Source organism: Ambystoma mexicanum, chromosome 5q (genome assembly GCF_040938575.1).
Source record: "Ambystoma mexicanum isolate Mex_15411 chromosome 5q, UKY_AmexF1_1, whole genome shotgun sequence".
In the NCBI taxonomy this organism is placed as follows: Eukaryota; Metazoa; Chordata; class Amphibia; order Caudata; family Ambystomatidae; genus Ambystoma; species Ambystoma mexicanum.
This window is the reverse complement of record NC_090933.1, coordinates 1404996928-1405012292: the sequence shown is the minus strand read 5'-3', so window position 1 is coordinate 1405012292 and position 15365 is coordinate 1404996928. Positions and strand designations below refer to the sequence as shown.

The window sequence follows — 15365 nt, the reverse complement described above, 5'->3', positions numbered from 1 at the left end:
CTTTTTCAGAGAGGTATTTTTCAGCAAAGCAATAACAGAGAAAAAAACATTTCATTTGTTTTGTTCTTCTATTTGGGGGTTCCCCCCAAATCCCCTGTTTCCCTATGTGTTTAAACCCACCCCAACACACTCCCCACCCGTTTTAACAGTTTACACCAACCCATATATATTTTAAAAATATTTCAATGTTTTTTCTCTGTTATAGGTTTGCTGAGAAATACTTCTCTATTTTCTTTTCTCCAAAATCACTGGATACCATTTAATCGTGTAATGTATTTATACTCACTTGTTTATCAAGACAAGCCTGCGTTCAGCCGGATTCAGAAGCGGGAAGATAGGCTTACTGTAAGATGCATCCACTTTGTTTTTTAAATATATATTTTTTTATAAACTTTACTTATTTGACTTGACAACACACTGAAAAGAACAGAGATGGTCACAACGTACACGACAAGATATCCCTTAACACAATGTATACAATACAGTACAGTGCAGGCATTTCATTTACACGAAGAGAAGGTTGGAGTCCGGGTGTTGCCCGGCTATAGGGTCTGAAAGTTACAATTCACAGTAGGACACTAGTGAGGGGAAGGGACGGGGGTGGAGGGTTCAGGATCCGAATTCGAGGACATGGCAGACATATGAGTACGAAATGTATGCCAAATGTCCCTCGGTCTCGAGTGCGATTTTGTTGCAATATACCCCAAGCCTCCTCTGTATCGTGTGCCCATGTAACTGTCCTGAGCCACTGTGCATATGTAGGTGGACTGGGCTGAAGCCAATTCATTAAGATGCACCGTACCGCCAGCAGCATACAAAGTCCAGCCAATTTCCCTGAATCGCGTCCCAACTGTGGGAAGTCGTGAAAGAGGCACCGCGCTGGGGATGGATCTATCGTGTAGTCCAGTATGGCTGAAAAGGTGGAGCATATTTTAGTCCAGAACTGTGACAACCGCGGGCAGGACCAGATCATATGAATGTAGCGAGCCGGGTCAGAGCCACATCTAGGACAGCTGGAAGGGAGCTCACTAATCATATGGTGTAGTCTGTCCGGAGTATGATGGTATCTGTGCAGCACCTTAAATTGTATTAGCTTAAAGCGAGAATTATAGGAAACATTATGGGTGCGTGCACACATTCGGGACCAGTGCTCATCAGTGATCTCAACTTCGAGGTCCGCTCTCCACCTTTGTCTCAGTTTAGAGAGGGGGGGGGCTGCTCTGGTCTGCAGTAACGTGTAAAGCCTAGATATTTTCCCTTTAAAGGAGTCAGCGGAGCACAGCTCTGTAATTATGGGCTCGTCAGGTGGAATTGTAGGGAAATTGGGGTATCTGGGTTTGAGATTCTTCCGTAGTGAGGAGTATTGTAGCCATACTGATGGGTCCCATTTGAGGGGGGGCCGAAGGTCCGCCCATTCAACAAAGTTACCCTGCTCAAAGGCATCGCGGAGTGTCAAAAAGCCAGCGTCAGCCCATCGGGATACAGTGGATTGTGAAATGTGTGGAACATCAGGGAAAAAGTTCCAGAGTGGAAGGTCCCCGTGGAAGGGGTGTGGCATGTTCACTAGTTTCCAGATCTTGGTGAGAGCAAGGGATGTGCTGGCGACTGGGTCCGCTGGGTCTGGGTCAGCTGGGGCGGGCTTAAGAATAAGGGAGCCAATTACTGGTCGATGACCGTTAGCTTCTCTAGTCGGACATGAGGGGGGTCTGTGGTGTTAAACCAGTAGGAAGCAAATTGGGCCTGAACCACCAGCCAATATCTGATAAAGTCGGGGGCGCCAAACCCGCCTAATTCCATAGGAGCAGCCAGTGTTGATAATTTGAGTCGGACTGCGCCGGAGTGCCATAGAAAGGTGTTGGTTATATGGCGTAGCGAGCGGAAGAAATCATCGCCTGGCTACAGGGGGAGCCACCTATCTACCCTAGAGTGTGAATCGTGCACTGAGGAGTAGAATGAATATGAGCGGGAATCAGGGTACATGAGGCGCCAAGCGTCCACAACCGCCAGACGAGGGAGCGTTGTCAAAATAGTATGGCCTGCCCTAGAAAGCTGGCGTGGTCTAGAGCCTGATCTGTCCAGATCGATGTCTAGAATTGTATTAAAATCACCACCCCACAAGACAGGAACCAGGGGATAACTCTCCAGTATAGAGGCAAGATGTAAGTAGAAATCTGGGTCATCAATGTCCGGGCCGTAGATATTTTGGATGGTTACCTCTTGATTTTGTAGTTTGCCGTGGTTTAGTATACATCTCCCCTGCTGGTCTATTCGTGAGTGATGGCATGAAAATTTAAGGCTCCTGTGAATCAGTGTGAGGACTCCTCGACTTTGGGTAGAGTAATTGGTAAAGTACCTCTGGGGCCCCCATTGTTTAGCAAACTTCTCGCATTGTTCAGAGCGTGCATGGGTCTCTTGTAAACATAGGACTTTAATGCTGTGGCGTTCAGCATAGAGTTGTATCTGTCGCATCTTTTTGTAGTTACCCAGGCCCCTCACATTCCAACTCATGAATGCTATGCTACTATCCGCCATGTATGTAGAGGTCTTGGTTAAATTCTCGCCGTATCAGTATGCATGTGAGTAGTAGTGTGGCTGGTGTGACATCTCTTGTGGTTGTCAAGTCTATTTTAGCATAGCTCCCGATCCCCCCCTCCCACATCCCTCACCCAACCTGAGGAATGACACCCACCCCAACAATAACAATCGTAAACTCATTGGCATCAACGCCTGGGGGCCTGTTAGCTGGCCTGGCGGTGACGAACCAGCCTGGGGGGCCATTAGGCGATTATCAATACCGTGCAATTAACCAGGAAAATTAGCATGGATAGCGTGAGCGGATCAACAGTTCAGAAGAAAAACGAAAACAAGCTGTTAATAGATTCCAGTGGGTCATAGCTTCAGTCATGAATGCGGGAATGAAAGGTCTGACTCCAGGGACGGACTTGGGATGTAATGAACGGGCCTCATCAGAATCAACGGGTAGCGGAGACTCAGCCTGGAAAATGCTTGTCGATGAATTTGGAGGCCTCCTCTGGAATCGTAAAGAAGAATGTCTGATTCAAGTGTTCGATTCGTAGTTTGGCAGGGAACAGCATGGAGTATTTAACCCCTTGATCTCTGAGCCTTTTTTTCACTGCCACAAAGGTTTTACGTTCCTGTTGCACCGCTACAGAGAAATCAGGGTAAAGATGAATCCTCGTAGCCCCCAGACGCAGCTCCCCCTTGGCTATAGCCGCCCTCAGGAGAGCATCACGGTCGCAGAAATTTAAAATTCTAGCAATGATAGGGAGTGGAGGTGTGCCAGGCCTTGGTTTTGCAGTTAAGGAGTGGTGGGCTCTTTCGACCGTGAATTGCGGGGACAGTTTCGGAGAGTCTAAAAGTGACATCAACATATGTTCCACAAAGTCTTCTATGGGTTCATTGATGTTGTCCTCAGGTACCCCGACAATGCGCAGATTATTGCGTCGTGAGCGGGATTCTAAATCATCATTTTTTTTCTCCACTGCTAGCATTGGAGTGGAGAGTGAGGATACCGTGGCCCGAAGGGAACCCAGCTCATCCTCAGTGGCTTCCACTCTGGTTTCAATCTCAGCCACCCGGCCATCAGTCTTCTCAATGTGTGCCTTTATAGATGAAATGGTACGGTTCATGTCATCCAGTTTTGAGTGAATAGTGGGGAACCCCTCGCGAATATACTCTACCATCTTCTGCGAGTCATCATGGGCCGGCGCGGACGCCGTTGCCGGCATCTCATCTAGTGATTCAGCAGTGGATTTGGCTGGAGTCTTTGTGAATATATTTAGAGAGCTCTGTTTCTTTCCCGTGCTTGCACCTTTGGTCATGGCGTCGGTGGAGGGGGGCTCCGGAGACACGGGTCTGGATGGAGGGCTGGTGTTGTCAAAGTTGTTGCCACCCCTGAATAGCGGTATGTCCTAGGCCACCACGGTTGATCAGCTAGGAGAGCTACATTGGGTTCCCTCTAGTACGCTATGACGCTAGCTCTTCAAGGGTATTGTAGGTTTTTTCCAGTAGTTGTTGTGCTCAGTATCCTGTTTCCAGGATGAGTGCCTGATCCAATAGCGGGCAGGGACCGCGGGTAGGGCCCAAGCGGAGACGGGCTCCTGTAGAGTATCGGGTCTGAGGGTCCAATTTAATGTATATCCAATTGCTAATTCTTGACCTTTCTGAAAAGAGCTGAGGTATACAATCAGAGTGTCCAAATACCCCCCAGAGGGCAATCCACTCCCGGCCCCAGTGGATGTTTGGTGGCAGGGAGGAGGGCTTCCACTTATCAGGCCTCTGAAAAGAAAAGATGGGATACTCTCGACGGAGCCCGCGGTGGCTTATTATTGTCCCCAGTATTATCCGTGTACAGCGGCAACAGGCATTAATTATGGAGAAATGCGAGAAGCTGTGAGCAGTGTACCCAGAAGGGTAAGGTCCCGCACTCCCCCCAGCCCCTCTACCGTGTCTTCCATTATGTTGTGCTCAGTCCGTCAACAGGGGGGGGCGATGAGCGGGAGGTCGGCGCCGGAGCCAGCGATGTGTCACTGATCCTGACACGCCACAGACCAGAAACTAGCCTGCCTTCCGGGCCGTTAGCAAAGGAGCGGGATTAGGCACAGAAGTTTGGGTGATCACTGGCGTCTGAGCGCCACCTCCGCAGGCCCGCAGGACAGTTCAACGAAGACCGGGTGTCCCCTGCCGACAGCAGCAGCCCGAGAGCAGCGCGGGCAGCTTCGCCCCTCCCCCGCACAGGGCGCCGCACCGCGGCTCACGGCAGATGAGGAAGCCGAGCCTCCTGGAGCCTCAGTGCGGGGAGAGCCAACGAGCTCCCCCGCAAGTGTAAGTTGTCCTGTATCTCCGCAGCCGGGGGCCAACGGTGACCGCAGATCAGCAGGATCAGGCACTGGATGTCTGTCCCCTTTGTACAGGGCAGCAAAAGAAAAAAAATAAAGTCTAAAGACGGTTATATTTATGATGGAATTGGCAGCTCGGCACCTATGCTGACAATTCCATCGCGCGCAACAGCGCCCCTTCCGCTTTGTTTTTGAAAGGACCATGAAGTCTGGGTTTTTCTGGGATTCTGGTTTAGTTTTTATCAATGCCCTTCAACATCCTCTCTCTCTGAGTTAGTAAGTGAGATCATTTATATATACAGGAAGAACAATGCTCTTTTGATCACAAAATAATGTACAATAGATAAGAAATCAGATTTAACGGAAAGCAGTGAGTTTCTTACAATGGGGTGAGGTTGAGGGATATTCTGACCAAGTTGTGGATGGGAGTAAATCGAACAGTTAGCTGGGACAATACATAAGTGGACATACATAGATTAAGACCAACCAACATTGGACATTTGTAAGTGCTGGTAGCCGGTACAGACAGCTTTTTGCATCGACTGTACTGTAATCAGAACCACATTTTAGGTCTGAATAACGCATTTTATAAATCGTTTCAAAACGTTTGAAGTGCCAAGAGGATTGTCCGGTTGGTTGCCTGCATGGTCTTTTATAAAACATGTTTTTGTAGGATGTTACACACAAATTGCGTAGAGTTCATCAATAATAATTAAATAATAAAACAAGACAATTACAAATGCATAAAAAAGCATACCAAATTGATTGGAAATAGTCGATTGGTACACATAAGCAGTGATGCGATGGAAACTGACTGTGGAATCACAAACAGAACCCAGTTGGCCAAAGCTCCACTCTTGGCTTGTATTGCAGTGAGCCGGATCCAGCAGTGCCATTGTGGGAATTACTTTTTGGCTTGCATTTCCTAAAACAACAAGAGAAACATTTTTATCGACTTTCACTGAAATTCAAATGTTTCATATGCAGTTTAAACGGTTGGTTGCCCAGCAAAATAGAAGTAGGGTGCTATACATAAGACAACATAGGATAACAGTGACAACATTCCCATAACTCTATATGGCGACAAAGTATCAAAACACTTCAGTAAGTTCAGGTTTTCATGGGGTTCCATCATTTTTACGATTATGGTATTATTACTAAACGGAAGAATGAAGGGCTGTGTTAGCTCAGTAAGGCTTTGCATCGGTGTCCAGTAGACTGCACCCAGATATCTGTGGTGAGAGCTGAACTTGCTGATCTATCTTGCCTGCTAATAATCGATGGTAATCTTAGGAAATGACAGGATAAAGGGATTCGCTTTGTGCATGCTGTCGCATTGCTGAAAAATGTAATTTGCAGACCTGATATAATAAAGAGTTTTGATGGACCGTTTGAATCCCTAAGGCTTTACTCTGTGTCACTCAGGGCTGAATTAGGTCGATGCGAAATAACAATGTGCTTACTTAGAAAGATAAACTCATATAGTTTTGGATACAATTTATAGACAACAGCTGAAAGAAAAAGGAATGGTCCCCAGCTATAAAATATACTGCTTACCAATCACCAAATATTAGGCTGTGGCTGAACTAACTTTTAACGAAGGACAAGTTGCCAAAAGGGTTGCAAGTGATGTTCATATTGAATCTTGAAAGGACACGCTCATGCATTTTCCCGCCATAGCTTCTCTGTCTGGGGAGGGAGCTCATAGAAGTGAAGTGCTGCATGTAACCGTCCCCTGTGGTGTGATGGGTGCCAGTGGAGGGTGACTTGGAGGCTCTCCGGATACCACCCTGGGCCCATCATCCACTAGCTTGGGGAGGCAGGCAGCCGGAGGCATAGACAGAGTAGGGCATGAGCATGCCAGACTCACCCAAAATCTGTAAATGCCCAATCAGCAGCGCTCTGTGTGCATTTACAGATGAGTTATTAATGTCACTGTGGTGGGTCCAACTACATTAGCTTCAGGTCCCACACGTTAGGCAATCTTGGCTACACCTCTGCACACATCCCTGGCACCAGGAACAATTCAGAGGACCTCATTGCAAATGCTGTTGCCAAAATGTAATGCAGCATTTGACACCAGAAATTCCAATTCATCTTTAGTGAGAAGCCTGGACCCTCCTGGAGAGTGCGCTTGAAAGGCTTCGATGAAGATAGGGTACTGACCCAATCTAACTAATTCCACCAGACAGTGCGCTGCTTAAACGTCTGGCATGAGCACATTCAAGGGGCAGTCTATCTTGAAACTTCATTTTTCTCTGCCTCTCTTCTTTATCATATATATGTATCTTTCCACTTATGGATGTAGACTTTAATCAAGATGGTATGTTTGGCAAAGCTCTATTGAATTGAGTGCATACGTTTTCATCATTAACGCAATAACCTAATGCACTGCGTTTATATACTTCTTTTTCTTGTCGAAAACTCCATGTAAAGATCAAACAGAAAATAAATATATGTCAACTTCTGGCAAATGTTGCATGCCAACGTCATATTACCACGTGCAATGGGTTTATGGGGTCGTATGGATGCATCATGGGGCACCTCAGGCTTATATAGATGGGAAGTGTTAGATCAGAATTGTTTGGTCCCCTAAACCTTACGTTGGCTCCTATGTGTTTTCAACTTACTTTTTGTGCCAATAGGCACTTCTACTGAAGTCCTGCTGTCACTACAACTATATTTGATGTGAAGCCTCCCGCTAAAATGAAAGGGGTGCTTTATAAGCACCTCATTTTGGTCCCAAGGAAATTCCATTACAATAAAAGTGTGTTGGGGAGTAGGCTGGTGACAGCTGTACTTTTGTTTTGGCTATACCTTGGTTGTAGTCATTTTTACTGCCTTAGTTCTCAAATGGCACTATATGTTCGCCATTTGGACACAAAGGCATTTTTGTTTGAGTGCACATTTTTCTGACGTAGGCTCATCTTGAGCCCGGAAAGAATGCTTGGGTTAGGCATAATCGAGTGTAGACTGGATTAGGCTCTCCCAGATAGATTTCTCAAACCCAATCCAGTGTGCAGGGGCCTAGTTGTTTGGCATTTTTTCTGGCTGGCCCGATTGGCTGGCCTCCAAAACCAGGTGTGCTTCATGGTTGGAGATTGTTGAGAAGAGTTGTCTGTTCCCCTTTGTGAATGTGATTATCACATGGAAACCTTTAACATTCCTCAGAACTGTTCCTGAACCCAGCCTTGTTTTTCAATGTACCACTGCTGAATACCAGAAACACCTTCATAGCCTGTGGTTGAGCTTCACATGTCCATGCTCAGCACTCTAACCCACTCTTAATTAAGGGCCCTCTTGGGGTCCAACCTGTGGAACGTTTCCTCTTCCTTAGAAGGGTGAGGAGGAAGGTGGAAGACAGGTAAGTCAATGGTCTGGAAGATGTGAAACTCTGACATGACTTTGGGCAGAAACCCTAGTCGCACTTTCAAGGACACCTTCTCCTTAAAGAATCAGAGAAAGGGAGGCCTGCATGACAAGGCTGCAGCTCACTGACCCTTCTGGCTGATGTGATTGCCACCAAAAAGCAGTTTTCAGCGCAAGCAGTCTTAGAGAATAGGAGTGCATAAGCTGAAGCGGAGCAGCCATAAGAAAAGATAAGACCAAATTAAGGTCCCAATCCAGGACAACGAAAGGGAAGGGGTGGGAACGTATTCACAAGACCATTCAGGAATTGGGCCATAACTGTGATTGTGCAGAAAGAACCTTGATTATGAGCTGTCATATTAGGTTTTTAAGCTAGTCAATCTACCCCATCCAAGAAAGATGACAGCACACATCTGTTGCTGTTGTGCAACCAACTGTCTCTCTGCCATCTCTCCTTATCATATGAACCCTGTGACTTTGTGTCCTGTGGCCGTGAAGACATCTGCAATCCTTTCCTAGCCAGAACCATCAGGCAAGATTTAAAATCCTGTGATTTAAGCACTCCATCACTACCAATTACATTATTCCCCTTACTGCACTGCTGGTCAACTCCCCAACAGCACCGTTTATAGAAATGACTGAAAGGAAAAATAGCTATGGCAGAGCCATTGCTCTTGCAACAAGCTTCACATTCCAGAATGAATGCTACAATTCCTTGTTTTGCAAAAGTTATTGTTACAGAATCACCTACCTCTTCTTTAGATTCAAGACCTATCCAGGACAATGTTCCTCTCATGAGCAAATGTTTCTGGATTTGTATAGTATAATCTACTATGGAAGACAATGCATGGCCTTAAGCATTTACAAGCTTGTGTCCTCTAACTAAGTTGGTGAAAGATGAGCGACATTTGATAATACCAATGCTAAGGGACCCATTTAGAGTTTTGAGGTATTTTCTTTGGAAATTCTGCCAAACAAAAACAGTAATGGGAAGGGTCTTCATGATTAAGAGTCATGCAGACCCTTTAGTTATTTCCCATTTCAGGGCTGCACTGGGATTGCATGTCACCACATGCGATAATGGTTGTGTGTGGAGGAACCGTCCGTCACACAAAACAAGGTGGTTATAACGAATTTTAAGCTCTAAATTTGCTGGTTAGGTAAAAGTGCTAGTAATTCTGTGAATGCCTCTTTTTAATCACACTCCCAAACTCTGAATGAAGCCCCACGTACACAGCTTCCAGGGGAAGATGCTAGTAGTCCTTACATATATGTGTTCTCATATGCCTTTTGATTTAAAAAACCCCAAAAAAAATCAAATGCCTTTTGGTTTGTGATTTCCCATATATATTTTCTTAAGAGTCAGTGGAATCATTAGAAATAACTTCCCTTGTACAGGGGCTATTCTGTAATCAATCATTAGAAATAACTTCCCTTGTACAGAGGCTATTCTGTAATCTTAATGACTCATCTTCTGTTAGTGCAATGCATGCCCCCTTTGCATTTAATCTATTCTTTGCAGTTGGTAGTATATCTGGTGTACTTTTAATTATATGAATGATTTGGTTGGAGTTTGTTGGCCCCTGGATAGTTTTTGTGTATACCCTTGGCATTAGCCTACAGCTTATGCCACAGAGATTTGCAATATCAGCCATTGGACAATGCCAATTTTGGGTGTTGAGGAGTCCCGCTGTCTCAATGAGAGACAAGTGATTGATTTATTTCTTTTTTTCCACATTGCTGATATGCTTAAAGAGAAACTAACTGCAACTCTCTACTCTTTCCACATTGCGGGGCTAGACAGAAATCGTGCTACCCATGTGCAAGGTTTTGCCTGAATCAAGCGTATTGTGATGTATGGGGATGCATAAATGATCATCTATGAATCCCCTGGCTTCACCTTCACAGCGTTGACTGTGAAGAGGGGAGCATTTTCGCCTCTGGTCAGAAAAAGACAATGAAGTAGGAATCTACACTTACCGCCTCGAAATCCTTTTGGAACTGGCCTTTTTTTTAAACGTATTTTAGTGTTTTTGTTTTGACATCTTTGAGCTGTGAAATGAATATACATAAAACATACAAAAAAGAAACACAGGTAGATAGAATGCAGCCAATGCATATGTAAGGTTGGAGCTACAAATGGCATCAAGGCTTGGAAGGCCGAGGGGATAGGTGTGTGAGCTCATATGCTCCTGCAGAGGCACAGTGCAAACTGTTCCCTCTGTACACCTCTTGACATCCAACACAGAATTTGTTTTTTAATAATAATGATTAGCCTCTGATGGCCATTTTGGTGCCTTTTTTTGTTTCATTTTGTTTTATGTTATTGCTTTTGGAACAAAAAGCAATATGGGGTCAAAGTATAATCCACAAGAAGGGAGGGCGTTCGATAGCCCGCGCAGCATGGCAGCTTATGTGTGAACTCCACTTTTTATGTGACATCCTGTACAATATCCTGAGGCTCCTGGCAGAGTTTGATGCTGCAGCTTGGTGGCACTCCAGTGAAGGCTGGGTGCACTATCCTGAAGCGGCCTAGCAGGAAGCTGCAGAGGAGGGGCCCACACCGGATGGAGCTTCCCGGTCTCTGCAATAGTGCAGCACCGTGCTACAGTGGAGGAGACGAGGCCGACAGATGCAGATAGCTGCACCTTGCCACGGCAAAATGGGACATCCAGTGCACTCGAAGAGAAAGGATTGAGTGATTGACGGTGGCCTGGATAGTAATCTACTGCCCAGGAAACAGAGGTGAGTCTGTGGGGCAGGGGTGGCTCCCTTCATCACCCTGCTGAACTGAGTGGGCACGAGAGAGAAGCTACAACAGCAGGCAGTTGGAAGGGGGCTTGGCTTCAGCAAAGTGCAGCAAGAGCAAGCAGAGGTTGGTGGTGGTCACGTCTAGCCCCCCGGACCAAGAGGTGAGGAGTATCCAGTTCGGGGAGGGGCTTTGCATGAGAGGGAGCCCTGAAAGGTGCCCTAGCCATAGAAATTGCATAGAAATTGCAGGTGTGGCTGGCACAGTAGCAGTGTCATCTTAAGTGCCAGCTGGAAGGGCTCCAAAGCTGATTTGGGACGCCAGAATGGTGTAGGGCGAGAAAACACATCGCACCCTGGCCTTTGAGGGGCAGTTGGCCGGGAAGAGGTTGAAGGTGCCGGCAGAGAGCCCCGTCCATCCTGTGATCTCTGGCTGGGGTGGCGGAAGAACTGGAATTGGACATGAGAGACATCCTTTTACATCTTAAAGAGGAGATAGGGAAACTGGACACTAAATTGGATGCTCTGAACACTAAGGCAGACCTTATTCAACTGAGTCTATATAACCATGGTGCTCGACTGGATGAGGTGGAGAACCGGATCTCTCGCCTAGAGGATGCAGCAGCAAGAGTCACACCGGGTTGATGGACCTATAAACGGCGGTGAAGGTCATTGCGGTGAAAAACAAAGACCTAGAGGGCTGGGCGAGGTGTAATAATATACACGTGGTGGGGGTCCGGCAACCGCAAGGGCCCGGCCATATGGAGGATTTTGTAGAAAAGCTACGTGTGACACTTTTCAAGAAGGAAGGCCTCTCACCAATGTTCATTGTCGAGCGCGCCCACAGGATCCTGGCTCTGCAACTAGTGCCGGGGTCCCCAGCGCTCCCCATAATCGTAGGACTTCTTAATTACAGGGACCGGGACGCAATTCTCTGGATGCCCAGGGACAGAGGAGAACTCTCCTATGATGGGGACTGCCTCCAGATATTCCCGGATTTCTCAGCAGCAGTGCAGGCGGCAAGGAGAACCTTTGTGGCAGTCAAGCAGAGGCTTTGTGACTTGGACATTCGCTTCACAATGATGTTCTCAGCCAAGCTTAGAATCCAGTACGCTGGGAAGGCACATTTTTCTGCCCATCCGGAGGAAGCAAGAAGGTTCCTAGACGGCCTTCCCAAGAGGGGGGGCTGAGGGGAGTGGGTTGCCCCGTAGCCCAGATCATGGGGGGGGATCCGCCCTGCAATCAGACTTGAGAACGGCAGAGAGGAGATGTTAAGGGGCGGCCAACCCTGTTTGCAGATAATTATATGAGAAGACTTCTTTCCTCTCCGACCTATCCTCCCAGGTCCAACTTGGGTCCTTCCTCTCTGACATCTTTTTCTCTACCTGTGGTGTCCCCCAGGGATCCAACCTCTCACCCTGGCTGTTCAATCAATATCTGGCACTCCTTGCCCAACGCATCGCCGCTCTCTGTCCCAACTTTCAGTGCTATGCGGATGATACTCAGCTCATTTTCATGCTACCCTCGGGCCTCCTCCTCCTCTCCTTCCCTCATCTATGACTCTCTGTCAGCCATCCAGGAATGGTGTGCCGCCAACGACCTCTGCCTTAATGCCAATAAGACTGAGATTCTACTCATCGGCACACCCACTCCTTCCTTCCCTGCAGCTCTCTGGCCCGCCTCCCTTGGCCCTCCTCCCACCCCCGCCTGCAAGGCTAAAAACCTTGGGGTCATCTTCGACTCTGCACTCTCCTTCTCCCCTCACATCTCTGACGTCTCTAAGAAGTCACACTACCAGCTGCACCTCCTTAGAGGTATTATTCCTTTCCTCTCCTTCCCCCAGAAGCTCACTGTCTCCAGAGCCCTGGTCCTCTCTAAGCTGGACTATTGTTAACAGCCTCTATCTAAATCTGCCTGCCTCTACTCTCCGCCCTCTGCAACCTATCCAGAACAGGACTGCAAGACTTGTCCTTGGCCTCAAGCCCAGGGACCGTATCTCTCTAGGACTGAAATCTCTGCACTGGCTCCCAGTGGCTGCGAGGATTAAGTTCAAAACCCTCTGCATTGTACACAAGGCCTTCTGGGGCCTGGGACCGCAATACCTTCAACTCTCTCTTCCTAAATATCTTCCTTCTCGAGCTCTTCGCTCATCTGCCTCCAACTCCCTCAGGGTCAGTCGCTTCTCCAAGCAACGACTTGGTGGCAGATCACTCTCTTTGGCAGGGGCCTCTCTCTGGAACAGCCTTCCTGCCTCCCTGAAACTCGAGGAGAACCATCTCCGGTTCCAGAAGCACCTCAAAACCTTCCTCTTTGCTTCTGCTTTCTCTCCTGCCCTCCCCTGCTGAATTTCCTGACTCAAATTGCACTGGCTACCTGGCCTCCCTTTTCTGATCTCTGGCCCAGGCCCCGTCAATCGCCTCCCTGGCAACCCCTGCACCTGGGGACAGTTTTTCTGTATCCCTACAGTCGCCCTACCAGCCCTTTTGTCTGCACTTCCTTGCACTTGCCACTAGCTGGCTGTTTTATTTGTTTTTATTTATCTTATTTATTCCACTTTCCCATGTACTGCACTTTCCCCTCTCCGTTCCCCCCACGCACTTTCCTCTCCCCTCTTCCCATGCACTTGCGCAATCTGAATGACACCTGGCCTAGTAGGATCGTTGTCTGTCCTCCCTTGTTTCCCCCCCCTTGCCTCATCGCGCCTTGAAACTCTTGTGTATAGGCGCGTTATAAATGCCATATCATATCATATCATAAGGCTGAGGAAGAGACTGATGATATTGGCTTGTGTAATTGGCCTCTATGTTTTTCCTTTGAAGATGGGGGCCCGGCCCTCATAACCTGCAGCGGGCTACGGATGGTTGGCATGTTACTCTGTGGGAGAGCCCGGTACAGTGGCTGGGGTCTGGACAGCCGCATTCTGGTGGGAGCGTGGGGCCAGGCTGATTGGATAAGGGGTGCAGACTCATGGCCCACCTGGGGATAAAGCACATTTAGCTGGGAGCGACAATGGCTTGTGATGGATCGAGGCTGGGTGGAGGCACAAGGGCCTTGTGTGCACTTCACAAATGTTGGTTTGGGGTGGGAGGGTTGGAGGGGGGTATTCTGGACATGTAGGGGTGCTTGTTCAGCAGGGCGGGGTGTTTTGGAGGGACGAGAGTTTGTGGATCTGTTCACAGTTGTTGGAGTGTCATCTAATATCTGGATAATGGGTGAGGTCAGACCAGGGTGCCTGGCTGGAGATGGCGGGGTCAGTTGAAACTGGAAAACTATTATGGGGAATCAGAATAGTGCAGTTGAATGGTGACCCTGAGGATTCCTAATTGGGGTGGGGGAAGGAGCATGAAAAGCTTTAAAGTAATTACCTGGAACATACGAGGAGGCGGGCGCCCTGATAAGGTGAGGAAAGTTCTCCTATATGATATGATATGGCATTTATAACGCACCTGTACACAAGTGTTTCTAGGCGCGAGTGTTTACATGAGACGCCAAGACATTAAAATAGCCTTCATACAGGAAACCCACCTAACCGGGCAAGAAGAGCATAAGTGGGCGGTGCAGTGGGGCTGTCATCAATATAACTCATCGTATTCATCCTATGCAAGAGGGTGGCTATTTTGATTCACAGCTCCCTCAGTTTTTGCCTTATAGAACTGGCCGGAGACCAGGAGGGGAGGGCATTGCTAGTAACCAGGTACTTGGATGGGTCGATGGTCTCCTTGCTGAATACTATTCCTTGCTGAGTACATATGCTCCAGATACTGACGACCCACGGTTTATTAAGTGTGTTACATGCCATCTGTCCCTGATCCCAGACTCCCTTGTCCTTTGGGGGGGACTTTATTGCAACTCTAGATAACGGCCTGGATAGGTCCACTGGGGGGCACAACAGCAGTCCAGGGTTAGTCAGAGGGTGTTTGATAGTTGCACAATATATTACCTGGTGCATGTGTGGCGGGTGCAGCATGCTAAGGTTAGGGACTACACATTCCATTCATGGGTACATCACACAGCGTCTAGGATCGACCTCATCCTGGTCTCCAGGCAATCAAGAGTACATTTGGGACCTTGTGAGATCCTGCCGAGAACACTTTCAGATCACTCACCATTGATGCTGGAGCGTCTCATCCCCGGGATGAGGGTGAAGGGGGCAAATTGGCGATTTAAGTCAGAGGCGCTCAGGGACACTGTTTTCCACCGAGAACTGCTAGCGGACAAGCAGACCTTCCTTACCACCAATGGTGGTACGGTAGATTCTCCTGGGGTACTATAGGAGGCTTTTAAATGTTATGTCCATGGCATCTGTGTGGGGAAGGAGGCAGGGATATAATACTGATTGGGGGTGAGCTGGAGGCCAACAACACTTAACTGGAAGGTTTTGAGTGACAG

General features: G+C 47.8%; 1 protein-coding gene across 1 annotated transcript in view; it reads right to left on the bottom strand.

The window, feature by feature from the left end:
• The window catches only part of LOC138498459 (fibrocystin-L-like), a 1772245-nt gene that overhangs the window by 152529 nt on the left and 1604351 nt on the right, over positions 1 to 15365 (bottom strand). Inside the window, exon 41 of the mRNA XM_069622209.1 lies at positions 5617 to 5784. Coding sequence (XP_069478310.1) covers positions 5617 to 5784 — 168 coding nt within the window. The remainder of the gene's footprint in view (positions 1 to 5616; positions 5785 to 15365) is intronic.